This window comes from Diuraphis noxia, unplaced genomic scaffold (genome assembly GCF_037042655.1).
Source record: "Diuraphis noxia isolate RWA-SAM2 unplaced genomic scaffold, SU_Dnox_SAM2 contig0005, whole genome shotgun sequence".
Taxonomy (NCBI): Eukaryota; Metazoa; Arthropoda; class Insecta; order Hemiptera; family Aphididae; genus Diuraphis; species Diuraphis noxia.
In genome coordinates, this window is record NW_028301715.1 from 39,630,057 (window position 1) to 39,645,325 (window position 15,269).

At 26.2% G+C, this 15,269-nt stretch overlaps 1 protein-coding gene across 1 annotated transcript; it reads right to left on the minus strand.

Moving 5' to 3' along the window:
* Positions 1–1,793: 1,793 nt before the first annotated feature.
* Positions 1,794–13,486, minus strand: LOC107169034 (exportin-4-like). The gene is made up of 21 exons (XM_015518637.2): positions 13,227–13,486; positions 13,037–13,142; positions 12,325–12,500; positions 10,970–11,077; positions 10,131–10,247; positions 9,878–10,034; positions 9,360–9,484; positions 7,664–7,821; positions 7,403–7,577; positions 7,077–7,340; positions 6,600–6,771; positions 6,349–6,526; positions 6,094–6,253; positions 5,845–6,017; positions 5,135–5,303; positions 4,365–4,658; positions 3,922–4,102; positions 3,724–3,842; positions 2,848–3,069; positions 2,680–2,772; positions 1,794–2,403 (listed from the first exon to the last, which is right to left on the minus strand). Exons 1-21 carry the CDS (start codon positions 13,281–13,283, stop codon positions 2,209–2,211), a joined length of 3,399 nt encoding a protein of 1,132 aa, XP_015374123.1. The 5' UTR covers positions 13,284–13,486; the 3' UTR covers positions 1,794–2,208.
* Positions 13,487–15,269: the final 1,783 nt, after the last annotated feature.

The following is a 15,269-nucleotide window of genomic DNA, read 5'->3' on the forward strand; positions in this document are numbered from 1 at the left end:
CTATGGTTGGCAGTTACTTTTTGCCTTATACATTTGAGTATTTGACATTACACAGCAGACCGTACGGAGCGAGAGCTCGTCGAAAACAATAAATTGAATAAATAATTGTGTGTGCCAGACAATTGTGTCTTTTTGATTTACGCTATACTCAGCAGTATTTTCACCGTAAGGTTCGAATGGGTTTTACCGCCACGGTTTTTCTAACGAATATAGCCTTAATCGTCTAGTTATATGATTTTATTTATAAATAGGTAAATATTATAATATGAAAATAATTATTACGACCATCTATATCTTTTATTATTTATTGACACACACAAATGCGGTGGTATGCTTCCATAATTCCATGTATTATTTTTACATCAAAACCAGCGGTATCGATGAACTGTTATATTATTCTTATATTCTACAAATATGACTAATATGAGACAATATTGAAGATGCATCTTCAATTAAAACGACATTAGATAATGAATATTTCAAATTGTATAGATTGTTAATGCGTTTTAAAAGATAAATATAAATAAAAATAATTTTCAGTTTGGCGCCCTGGGCAGTCGCCCATAGCTTTCGCCGGCCCTGGCTAGGCGTATTTAGGAAGGCTTGAAGGGCTTAGCTCTCCTGTGTGAATATTAGCAATAATAATAAAAATAATATAATGTCTTATTTTCATTTATTTTATAATGTTTTAATATTATTACTATTGTTTTTTCTAGCCCCTCCCCCTCCCAATATATTTAATCACCCTACGCCTATGGAAGAGCTCCTTCTATTGTTTTTAGTTTCGAAACATCGAAACCCTCGAATTTTAAACTAACATTTTCAAAAACTTTTTTTGTCGATATCTAGATCATCTTACATGAATTGTCAAAAGGTTTGGAAAGCCATAAGACGCTATTCCGCTTTAAAATTTTAGTAACATAAACGGCGCTAGACATACGATTTTCTACCCTTGTTCTAATTAAAACTAACATAATAGACATTTTTTAGGAAAAATATAACTTACCAGTACCGTCGTAACCTTTTTAGCTTATTTCTGGAAATCTTTTAAACACAAAATTCAAAAACAAGTACAATATTAATGGAATTGGACAGCAACAGCTAAGATTTTCAATTTTTTTTTCATCTATTTCAAGATCACCATTTACTTTAATTGTCAAACCCAGTTTGGAAGATCATAAGACCCAAATCATAAATAATTGACGCTTTAAACATAATTTTCCTTCCCAATCATAGTTAGGTACAATTTTCAAAATTTTTTTTTCGCAAAAACATAACTTACCTACCAGTACCACACAATTTTTTTTGTGAATATTTCGCTGTATATCTACAAATGAATTTGCAAGCTAAATTTTAAAACTCGCATGTTACTCTCCAAAATATCAAATTATGTCATACTATTCAACGGAAGCACGTCATTCTTTCTCTTTGTTTATAAAAATGAATTTTTTTCAAAACTTTTTTGAGAATATTTTAGTTTCCGTGGTCGTAGTCTCGAATTTAGTTATGAAATTCGTTTGAAACTAATTCACGAAAAAAGCAAGCAACGAATAACAACATAATAAAGAGGGTGTTCGAATTATCCCCTATGGCCCTATGTGTCCATTAAAGAAAAAAATAGTGATTATAACCTGCTGGTAAGTATCTCAGATATCATTGTTATTCAATACTATTTGAAACTGACAACAGTACTACAAGACCAACGGTATCATGATGTACAATATGTCTATCATCTACACTTATAATCCATCAGACAATTAAAATAAAAAATACCAAGAAAAAAATATTTGAAATAAAAAAAAAAACATTTTTTATGTTCATATTCAAAAAAAAAAGTAGTAATATTAGTACAAAACTATTAAGAAACAAGAATCTAATTGTAAAATTTGACATTATTAACAAATATGTTAGTAAAAAAAATTTATTTATAAAATTCCTTATTTTTTATTTATGTATTAAAGCATTTTATACAATAATAGCAACATCAACAGTGTTATAACATCACAAGTTATGAAAATATGTTTTAAAATTGGAGTTTACAAACAAAATCATACGATAAAATTTGTTATTATAATAAAAATATTTGATGTATTTCACAATTCATAGTATAATTCAGTTTTTAAGTTTAATTTTAACAAAATCCTTAAAATATTAAGACAAAATTAATAACCAAAATTATATACATTTTTATCAACTCCACTATATCTATTATTTGATAAATAGGAACCCACGTATATTTGTAGTGAAGATATCAAAATTATTTTTAAAACGACATTTCATTGCATGTTGACCATTGAAGTCAATCCCGGTGGTTAACAAGGTAAAAGCATTATGTAATTTTTCCGTGACTGATGCATCAGTTTGATCATTGATCAGTTGCATTGATATTTGTTGAAACTCATCCTAGAATTAAAGAACAAAAATAACGATTAAATAAAAATTTCTAGTTTTAATTGTTGACTGTATTATTGATTTATATAATCATAATCATTTATTGTGAATGTAGGTACATAGTATCATAGAACATAATAAACTATCATGTAAAATTATAGGATTTCATGGATAACCACTGATAATCAAGAGTTTGTCATTCTCTGTTCCACTTTATGGCTCATCTAATAAAGTGGTATAACAAATGAGCAAAGTTTATTTAAATCATAAAATAATCAGTATTCTTACCGGATAACAACATATTAATGTATAAAGTGCATGACCAGTACTTGAGAGTGCATCCGAATTAATTTGACAGGATAATATAAGTTTCATCAAAAACTACAAAATTAATCATTAATAAAATACAAAAAAATAAAGATTATATACAAATGGCAATATTTCATAATATCTTACTTTTAAAAATGGTTTTAACAAATTATTTGCTTCATGCATTGTTCGGTCTTCATGTCTGTACATAAATGAAGCAGCTGATTGCAAGAAGTCTGTGCACATTGGAGTGATTTCATGGCCAAACATAGTCAGGCCTAATTCAATTGTAGTCAAAACTCCTTTAAATATGTCAACATTTTCAATGCATAATTTCAATGGAACCATCTCACACATATATCCAGCATACTACAAAATAAATAATATATGATTTTTATAAATTTAATAATAATATGTTGATACATAAACAAGTATAAATATATAAACAATAGAAGCATACAAAATTGAGATATACGCAATATCTATAATAAAATAACACTATATTATCTTTTTTCTTTAATATTTTCAAAATAAAATTTCAATGTATCAAGTTACATTTTAAATATCTAAAAATTATTAAATAACAATATGATTAATTTTAGTTAAATATTATCATTCAAAGGTTTAAAATTTAAAATTCATCATCATATTTAAATTAAAGAACTGTAAAAATATTTAAACTAAGGACATTAAACTAAACAGCTGAATAAAATGTCTATTATGTTAATCAACCCTAATTTAATCTAAAATTTTAATAATTCAAAAACACCAATCAGTACATATTTAAGAAAACTATAATTCCACACAAACTTGAAAAAAATATCTTTCACAATAATTTTATAAAAAGTACCACAAAAATTTAAAACCTCATGAATAAAATTAACAACATGGGATGATTAAATCATACTTATACAATTATCAAGCTCAATCATGTTTTAAGAGAACGAAGAAACAGATATTAAGTATTGCAGTTTAATTACACACTGTTTTGAACATTTTAATTTTAAAATAATAACTACTCACTTTATAGTATTGTAAGCAAAGTGCAGGAATTTTCAAGAGATCTATGGTCATCAACGGCAAAATTACTTGTAGCCCATAAACACAAACATCTCCAGCTGTTTTCCCAGTAGTAGTTTTTCCTATTTTTATGTTTAAATATAATGCTTTAGTTAAAATATTGAATTAACACAATTACATAATATTTTTATAGTTTATTACCATCAGAGCTGAGATCTAAAACTTCTTTTGACATAACATGAGTTAGAAGTTCTAAAAACACATAAAGATCTTGAAAACATTGATCTTCAGCATCAGAATCTAAAGAAATACGATTAATGTTGTAGCGAGCATACATATCCACCATTTGATAACAAGACATGTAGAACTTATCACTTTCTTCCTATAGAAAAAATATAATACAAAATAACACAGCATATAAAGCAACATTATTATAGAATTAGAAATATTTCAAATTCAAATTCAATTAAACTGGAAACTATAATTTATTATTTACCTTTGCTTCATAAATAAACTTTCAATATAGTTTGAACAAATCTATTTATGTGTAATTTTAAATAAGTCGATTTTAAAGCCATTATACAAAATATGTATTAATTTGCTCTAAAAATATTAAAATACAATTACAACAATTTAATTCTTACCATTCTAAGAAAACACAACATTTTCTTGGAAAACTCAACAAAAAGTTGAATGATTAGGTGAACAATAATTTGATAATTATGATATACTCCAATTAAAGCTGAAAAATCATTTAGCATTGGATGCAAAATACCAAAAACAGTTGCCGTGGTATTAATAACGGCTCCACTCGCCAATCCAATACATTTATGGAGTATATCCATAATTTCTAATCTTACAGCATCATTATTATACATTTTTCTAAAATTGTCATCACCTAATATCTTTCTGAACTTGTCTAATGTTGGAGTGATCACCTAGTTACAAAAATAACCTTATTATTGTAACGTGTTATATAAGTATAAAAGTAATCTGAAATACAAATAAAAAAATACTAAAACTCAGCATTTACGAGACAAACACAAGCATTTGCTTCTTAGAGATACTGTCCACTGGAAAAAAGACACATATATTAACTGTCTGAATTAAAATCGCCCAAATGTATATTTTCCACATAATATAGTCCAATCATAAAAGGTCCAACCTATAAAAATGTCTAGTATCTATCCTATTTTTTATATACATAAATATTTAAATTTATAATTTGTGAGTTATATAGAGAATTGCCTAATTGGTAATGTTTACTAATTATAGTTTATCTTTATTTATTAATGTATAGTAATAAAGCTTTATAAATATTGCAGATTCAATAAAAATTGTGTGTTTAACTAAATATAATTTTTAAGTTACCAATTTTACTTCAGTTTAAAAGTTTATAAAAAAATCTACTTACACGAGAATAATAATCTTTTTGTTTTTCATTTTCGATAAAGGCATCTGCAGCTAAAGAAAATGCTTTATACAATCCTTCTTTTACTTCTGGAACTAATTGGTGTTCAGGCACATGATTTTGTAATTCAAATAATTTCCAAAACCCTTCACAATTTATAACAATCTCAGATCTGAAATAAATAGAACAAATAATGAATCAAAAACATGATTGATTTTTTTTTTTTATTTTAAATAAAGTTAATAATAATAATTTAGTATCTATAAAATCACCAGTTCATTAAATGTTGATAAAAAAAATTAATTCTTTGTTAAATTAAAAATATTTATAACATTAAACAATTATAACATCTGCCCAATATAGCAGTTAAATAAGGTAAATTTGTATGACTATTACACTGTCATACACGCAATATCTGTTTAGATCAAGAAATCAAAAATGTAAAATCTCATTAAAATGTTTTACTTCATTTGTTAGTCATGTATTACACTATGTAATTCCACCACTCATAATTTAGTTAAAATTATTTTTATCTATTTTATATGCACTAACTAATGTTGTATCATACATTAATTTATTATAATCATCACAATTATTGTTAATGAAAATCTATATATTTACCATATACACATTTCACCTCAAATTAAGGAACTAATCAAGAATCTTATTAGATATAAAATAAATTAAAGCTAATACAAATATTATAAACATACTTGTGTCTAACATCTACCATAGATATTAATAATCCAACCGTATCTCCAATAAGACTCACATCAACATAAAGAGGTGATTTGAAATTATGTTCAACTTTATTTAATAAGTAATTTAAAACCCAATTAGCAGCTTCTGTATGTTGACCAAATGCTTGCAACAATGGCATACTAAGCTATAAGTTATTATTTTATTATTAATATTCTATATAATATAAAAAACATAGTCATTAATCATTAATCATAGTTTACATCATTGTAATAAGTCTCATTTGGCATCAAGTATGCTTGAAAAAATTCACGCAAAAACCATACTATAGTACCACTTAACAATGGACTACAAAGACTTTCCATTTTAGCTTCTATTAGCTTTTTTTCTAATTCACATAGATGAAATGCAATAGACACTAACCTAAGAAAAAAAACATACATTATATACATGTTTAAAATTATTTGTATAGTTTAAATGATCAAAAAAATATATATTCATTATTTTGAATTATTTACTTGATAACATCATCAACAGCTTCTGCTGAGCCAGGTACGTCCATAACTAACATTTGATTAGTAAGAAACTTTAATGTTAAATCTAAATTTACATTTTTACTCTGCTCAATACTATGATGCATAATTTCCGAAGGAATCATACTAGGTTCACCCTCGCTATCTACTGTGAGTATATGCCCTGAATAAATCAATTAAAGTAATTTATGATTTTATTGCATGTACTAAACTGTCCAAACTTATTAAAACATTACCAGCTATAAGAAACATCCAATGAATGTCTTCATTAACTGCATCAATTTTCTGTTGAAATGACTCTGGCCACTGACAACTCCCACTACTATGGACTTGTTCAATTATTGTTCTCATTTCTTTAATTTGACCTTCTATTAAAGTCACTAAAAGAGGTAAAGAATGTTCTGGAATCTGAAAATATTCAGAATGCAACATAAAAAAATTACGATTAAGTTACATTAAAAACTTTGTAAAATTACATTATCAAGTATTATTAGATTATTAAGTATTAAGTATGTGTATAGTATCATACTATCTGCCCGGGTAAGGTGTTACTTAAAATATAAATAATTATGAACCTCTGTAGTCACAATCATCCCTTACTAGACAAAAACTGACCATCAATAATTCAGTTCCTATTTCGATATACTTAAGTTTCACTAAATTTGACTCATAAAATCATTTTAATGAATATTTCTAAAGAACTGTATACTTACAAGTCTTCCAAATATTCCTATGTATTGGAGTTGTTCTTTGTTGACCACTCGATCTTCCTCTTCATTTTCGTTAAATTCAGCGTCAGAAGTCTTAGTACCATTTGGTGGTGAAATGTGACATTTTAAATAAGTGTTTAAAATTTGTATGGATGCATTCTTACATAATTGTTCCGGAAAAGATTGGTTACTATTTTCAATAATAGACACCCAAGGACGTAAAATATTATTGAATGCTTCAAAAAACATTTGATCATCTTGAGATAACTAAAGGACAGTATAATAATAATAATACAATGAATAAGGCTTTAAACATTTATAAAAATTACATTTTCTTCAGTAGCAGCACCCTCAGCAAACTGACAAGTAAGATGAGTTATATTTTCCAAAAAACTTTTCACTATTTCTGGAGGAAATCGCATAAATCCTGAAGGAGTATATCCACTTATTATTCTCTTTATAATAGTAGAAATTCCTATTGATTCACGATCTAAAATTTTCACCCTTAAAATAAAGTAATACATCAGATTAATATATATTTATATATATATATATATAAATAATAATAGAACACATAAATATTCACTTACGTGGATACTAGTTTAATAAAATTTTCTAGATAATTTGTCATATATTTCATTCGTACATTATCATCAGTCCATATATTACCATTGATTGAAGATAATTGTACAAGACAATTCAAACAATGATGAGAAAATTGTGGCTTATCTCTTACCATCCAATAAATCTAATATTATAACAAATATATATACATTTATATATATATATATATAAACCTCATTAAATACTTGTATGTAGGTATATATAAACAACATAACAGGAAAAACTGACAAATTTTATTAACTTAGTATGCAATAACTTTTATTCTTATTGATATTGTTAATATTTTAACAGATAATCTAATATATATACCGTGTGTTCCAAAATACATTACTCATTACCCTGTAAAAATCTTTCAACTCTGTTTGTGGGACATTAAATTAGACTAATCAAATATAAATTCTAATGAATTCAATTTTTTTTAACTCATTATTTGGCACATGCACAACAAAACTTATTTATTAACCTATTTTAAGTATAATTTTTGGATTGATTGATTTTTTTCAAGGCATTTTGATGAATCAAACTTTTGTTGTAAACTCAAAATTGGCTAAATTAAAGTTATAAGGTATAATTTAAAAATCTTATTAAATTTGAATATATTTTTTTTTTTAATTGTTCATATTATTTCCTTCAAAACACCGCAATTTAATAAAAATTATTATTATTAAATAATAAATTGTTTGTTATTTATAAATTATTATTCCATTTTATTGTTACACACGTCAATAATGTCAATTTAACTACTTACAATCCTACACAATGGAAGGATTTTGAACAATTTATCGAATAGTTTATATTTGTAATTTTTATTAATAAAAATATATAGTATTGTTAAAAAAAATAAGAAATTTAGAATTTTGTTTCCTGAACATACTTGTTTAAATTATGTTATTTCATAATGTGTAACAATAAAATGGAATAATAATTTGTAAATAGTAAATAATACGCACAACTGAAAAATTAAAATTTAAAATTTAATAAGATTTAAAATTACAACTATAATTCTAATTTAGCCAATTTTGAGTTTACAACAAAAAGTTGAATCATCAAAGTGTCTTGAAAAAAATTAATCAATCGAAAATATTTAAATATGGGTCGCCATATAAAAAATGAAGTTTTGTTCCACATGCACAAAATATAAGTTAAAAAAAGTTATAGGAATTTATGATTGATTAGTCTAGCTTAATGTCCCACAAATAGAATTGAAAAATATTTACATGGTAATGAGTGATAAGGTGTACTCTGGTTTTTCTTGGGACACACGGTATATATATATATGTGTATATTTTTTTTTCATTATTGATCTTAAGCATCAGCTTCTATGGCCATTCCATTAGCATTCTGTGGAGAGGAGAAGGGTAACACTGTAACAGTTGATTAAAGAACATGTATATGAGGGGCTAGGATTTGTCACTAAAAACCATGGTGTTAACTCATCAAGGAGTTAGTGAAACTTAATGATGCTTGACCAAAGCACACAATAGAGACTACGGCCAACCAGCATGCCACACCAGACCATAATTTAAATAAGATAATATGATGATTGTTAATAATGTATATATTAAAAAAATTATAAGAACCAAATTAATTGCATAAGTTGTTAATTACATTTGTCAGCTGATTCGTTACACATTATATATAATTAATAATTATGTTACTTACATGGAAATATAAATCAACAGTGCTAGGATTTGTTATAATATCTTTCCATTCTGATCCAAGCTTCAAAATAGGGCTGTTTTCAGAATTATATATTCCCTCAAACATTCCAATCAAATATTTGGGCAGTATATATTTTATTAAGGATTAATATAACTAATACTAGTATTAATAATCAAAATATATTATTAAAATAGAATAGTTTGGCTTGCTTAAAATGGTTATCGAAATTGTATTATTGTATACAATTTCAAATTTTAAACTATATATACTATATCTAGTATATATATATATATGATATTAAGTCAAACAATTATTCTTTAAATCATAAAAACAAGGCTTACCAAGAGCAAGACTTAAAATAGGTTTTACTCTTTTCTTCTAAATAACTTTGTTTAAGGAATGGAAACAAACCCAAACAAAATATCACTTTTAAATACAAGTTGAAAAAAAAAAAACTCTTAAATCATTAAAGACTAAAATACTTAGACATAAATAATATACTGATGGAAAAAGGATATTGTTAGAAGAAATAAATCCCCATACTAAAACAGATTCACATATTATCAGTAAATACTTAAGAACAGTCAAAATATCTGTAGATAATGGCTGAGGAAGATTTTGTATTTCATGTAAGGCACGAGTACTGAATACAAAAATACGTCTTAAGTCTCTAGCCTAAATTTATAAACATAAATTAATTAAACTATTTAATAAGTTAAACTAATAGTTATTACAAATAATCAATTTAATAGGTAAGTTGTAAACTCTTACTTCAAATTCTTTTTTTGCAGCATAATGGGATTCCCAGGTTAAACCAACATCAGTAGATTTAACTGTAGTAGAATATTCTTGCATTAGTGCCAAAATTATAGAGCAACCCAAAATTTGCTGTAATAGAAATACAAAAATAAAAATAAGTTTATATACAATAAGTTCAGCAAAACAAGATACTTCAAACATAACCTTGAATTTGTTGTATTTATTTTTTACAGCATTAAAAACTTTTGATCACACTAATTTTCAATCTCTTTTTCTTTGCATGCATAGTAAAATAAAACTGTTTTAAAACGCATGCCACTTTTCTGAGGCTAAATTTGAATTACAAATTTGTTGAAATCAGTTATTTCTTTTAAACAATCAACTTAAAATAGTTTTTTTTCTATCTTAAAAATTGACTGTTTGAAAGTGAGTTTACGATAAACACATATATTTATTGCATTTTTTGGCCTATCTACAATATAATAAAATTCCCATCTGATTTAATATGATTTATTAAAACTTTTAATTACTTTTAATCAGTCAGTTTTATAAGTAAGAAAAAATATTTAGTCAGTTGGTAAAAAAATAATTAAAATTCAAACTAAAAAAGATGTAAGATTAATATCAAATTCTTTACACTTTAAAAAAACAAAATCGTATTAAATATAATGTACAATCTTATTCATTGAACCACAACAATATACAATATACATATGATAGTTTAATTTTATTTAGTTGTTTTTTTACTCTTTAACTATAAATATTTTACTATAAACTAACACAGTTACTATCGTAAATTAGTTTTATGTAGATTTAAATACATAATAGTTATAGAAGGCATAACATTTTACCTTTTTTAGATCACCATTGAAAATTAATTTTTCTACTTCATCTAAAATATTACTTCTTTCTTGACCACCATCTTCAACACTTCCTCTTTTAATCATAATTGCAATCACCTTTTATTTGTAAAATAAAATACTATATATATATAAACTGGTAAAAGTTTACTTTAGTACAATTGAACATATACACATGCTTATCTAATATTTATATTATTAATTTATATTTCATACTAATATTAAGAGGATGTTACACCTATGTTAGTTGTCTTACAGATGTACAACATACCAAATTTTTGTATTGTTAGTCTCAATATAAGAGGGAATTATTATCATCAATTATCAAACTTAAAAGTAAGAACATTATCTGTGTTAACTTTTTATAATATTTATATTTTAAGCAAGTTATGAATACATAATATATTGTAATTCACAAATGCCAACTTATTTTTTTAAATGTAAATACCATAAAAAAAACTGATGTATTGACACAGATAATATCAATACTTTTAATTTTAATAATAGGTGCATTAAATTCACTCCAATATTGAAATTAATAACACAAAATTGGTTCTGCTGATCTTAAGACAGAAACAATAGAAGCGAGTATGACATTCTCTTAATATGTAAGTTCACACCATAACATGGTTTTGAAAATAGGTGATGCTAACAAATCTAAAAAGTACTTCATAAAGCAAGATTAAATTGTCTTTTTAGAATTTGTTTTTTCATATTTTTGTAACTAATTCAAGCTCTAGTTTGACAACAATGACTTATTAAATATATAAAAATGTACATACAGATATTGTTTTAGTTAAGTCAATAAGTGCAGACAAGCAGTGGACTCTAATGATGCAAAATTACATTAAACATATCAAATATTATCTTAAATGTTAAATTCAGTTAACTAGTATTTTTTGATTTTGAAATATTTGCAAAAAAACAAAAAATAATTGTTTAATAATATAATACTTAGTTATTAAATTCATAAAAAATATTTAGTCATGATAATAACGTTAAATGTTTTTGAATAACATAAGTTACACATAAAATAATGTATTCAACGTAAAATCATATATTATACCATCCTTATAATCCCCAAAAAGTTTTTTAAATTCCAAATTGATATTTTATAATTCAATATTGAATAGGATAATAAGAATAATATTTTGTTTTTTTGCTCATTAAACTGTGACCAATAATATTTTCCTCAACAAACACTATGAGCAACCCTATAATTAATTCCGATTTTGTTTATCAAGAAATGAATAATTAAAAAATAATTATGAAAAAGTGCATGGTATAAAGTATAATAATCATATTAATATATTATTATAAAACTTAACATTAAATTAGGTAATTACCTGTAGTATTCGTTCTCTAACAAAAGGAGCCATCTTACCATCGCGCATAATGAATTGAAATAAATATTGTCTAAGCTCATTTTTTTGATCTTGAGATAACAAAATCCAATCTCGTATCAGTGCATCTCTTAATGTTCCCGCAGTCTCAAATAAAACAAAATCTACTTTACTGTAATCTACAAATATAAACATAAATAAATTATTATATTAAGAAGCGTATTGAAGATACATAATCATCACATTATAAGTATAGTAGATGTAAAGTGTAAAAATAAGATATCAACAAATGTGTTCTATGAAAACATTTTAGGGAACTGGTCTAAGTATTATACGCTGTTACTACCTCCCAAATGGGTGACCACTTGGGTTTTTAGAGATGAATCCTCACCCTACATATATAAATTGTTCTAAAACTAAATTTAGCCTTCTTACAAAAGCTGATTGTCAGATGCTAAAACTATAGTTCAATAATAAATAAATTGATGTTATTAAATTAAGTTAAATCACAATTTATTCAAGAACAAATAAAGAATCTAAATTATAAAATAGCATTAGTAATATCACTATAATAAGGTCAGTACTAATAACTTTACTTCTATGAAATATATTTATTTTAATAATATTTAATATATTATTATCTATAGAGAAATAGATAATTTATCCATAGAGAAACTCATAGATGTACAACAAATTAATATAAACACAACTTTACCGAGAATATATCGACATATTGAATAAGGCATATTGGTTTTGCGGAAACTCATAAAAACTGCTTCGGCAGCATTACGCTGGTCATTTGTTACAAGTGATGGTGATGCCTATGAACACAATGCAACAAACATACATTTTTTCAAACTAAACTTAAATGAACAAAATAAAATAAAATAAGAAGCTCGACTGACAAGCATTATACTCCCGGCTGCTTCAAGTTCTTGCAATATCTGTTGCACTTGCTCCATTTCGTTTTTATTTCACTGACTGACCAAACAATTAAGGTATAAGTCCCATTAATTCTATAAAATTTATCCTGGATGAATGTTGACGAACTGCAGTCTACAGTAATGAGTAAAAATGATGGTCCGTCAGGAACTTAAACTTGTATGTTTTCGGTACTAATTTGAAAATTTTGAAATTTCACACTATTTCAAATAAATAACTGTTATCACCTTATCAAAACTTACAGCGTATCGCAAATCACAGTTGTCTCAACTATGGAAAAAATGTCAGTTTGAAAAAATACAAAAAATTATATGCAGGATACCAACTCTTTAGAATCAAAAATTCAGAAATTAGGGAGTACAATATTATTTGATTTTTTAGTAATTAATATTCTTAGGCATGAGCGCCCATGGGGGAGGGAGGCAAGATAGGACACTTCTTTATTCTATGGGGCATTTACCACCCCCCCCCCCCCCTAGACAAAAAGTAATATGAATGGGTATTGGGTTGTGTATGATGATTGATGAGCCTTTTCATGCCGAGTTCATGGCTTCATAGTGAAAGAGTGAACATAAACATGGATATTTTCATTCAGGATGTCATTAATATGTTTGATATAAAACGAAGAAATTTGCAGTTGTTATTTACCGATACGGAATAATAAATTAGATTAGATCATTTGATTTTCTATTTTTTTTTTTCTATATTAATTAAAACGTTTTTCAATCAACTGTTCCTGTATATATATATAATAATATATATGACAATACTAATATAACATTCATATTATGTGAAAACAATATTAAATATTTACTATCTTATATTTGAGATGTTTTTATTTTGACCTTCCCTAAAATTTTACCTTTGGGCGCCTATGTTCTTAGGTAATGGCGGATAAACAATAAACGATACTTTTTTTAATCAAACCTTTAAGCAAAAGAAAATAAATTATTATACTGTACTAGCCGAACCCGTGCACTTCGTAATCCTTTAAAAAACCTACCTCTTAAGTGTCTAAATTCGCTATTATTTGTGATCGTGCTTGCAGTATATTTTTTTATACATATAGACAGATTATGGTTAAAATATACTTAGTAATAATCTTACACTGATAATCAATTTAGTTTATTATTATGTAATTTTATTCGTTTTATCGAAAAAAGTCTGACAATTCAAGTACCTATTTAATTGAATGATATTTATTGACATATATTTGGATACATAATATTTTTTGTTCTTCCTTCTGGTGCGTACACAAATAAATCAAGAGGTTTTCCGGCACGTGAGTATACCCAGGGCCTGGCAAGGTGGGCCCCTGCCAGGAGCGCAAAATATGGAGTAGGAATGGGGGCGCAAAATTTGATATAATTAAATTTGAAAATTTAGGGAGTTGGCGTAAATTTTTATTTTGCCAGGAGCGCCGCTATTGATCGGCCCAGCTCTGAGTATACCGCATACAGCTGTCATTGTGAGAAGCATAGATTTTCCGAATTCAGTCCATGCATGCACTTGTAGCGATTGTGCTTTGCTGATGGTCATTGCAAAGGCGAGTCGCACCGGAAACTGCAAAGTTTGAATTCAAAAGGCATATCTGTTTTAGAATCAGGGCCGTATTTAGGAATTTGACACCAAGGGGTAACAAAAAAAATACGCCTCATAATTCATTATGCAAAATACTAATTTAAATTATAAAAAATTAGCCGCCCTCTCCTACTCAGCCGCTCGGGGCAACAGTACCCTGTAGGGCTGTAGCTCCACCCCTAAATACGTTTGGAATGCGTGGAAACAGTACATCCTCGCTTTTCCGTTTAAAATTATAGCTTCGATAATGTTGTTCGTAAACTTTTTGACTGAAAGCCTGGTACCGTTACATAGTCATGGTGGATTGATGTTTTATAGAATAATTATGGGTGGTAGCATATATCTGAAGAATCAAGCTAATTTAAAAATTCAGTTGGATAATTGAGTACTTTGTCTTGATTTATTGTGGTATTAATGGACTGGTA

Excerpts from the sequence above, each read along its gene's own strand:
- LOC107169034 (XM_015518637.2), bottom strand. The coding sequence starts at position 13,283 with ATGGAGCAAGTGCAACAGATATTGCAAGAACTTGAAGCAGCCGGGAGT. Across the intron at positions 10,035-10,130 it reads CTGCAAAAAAAGAATTTGAA|GCTAGAGACTTAAGACGTAT; the intron begins GTAAGAGTTTAC and ends TTATAAATTTAG. Across the intron at positions 6,254-6,348 it reads GCTGTTGATGATGTTATCAA|GTTAGTGTCTATTGCATTTC; the intron begins GTAAATAATTCA and ends TTTTTTTCTTAG.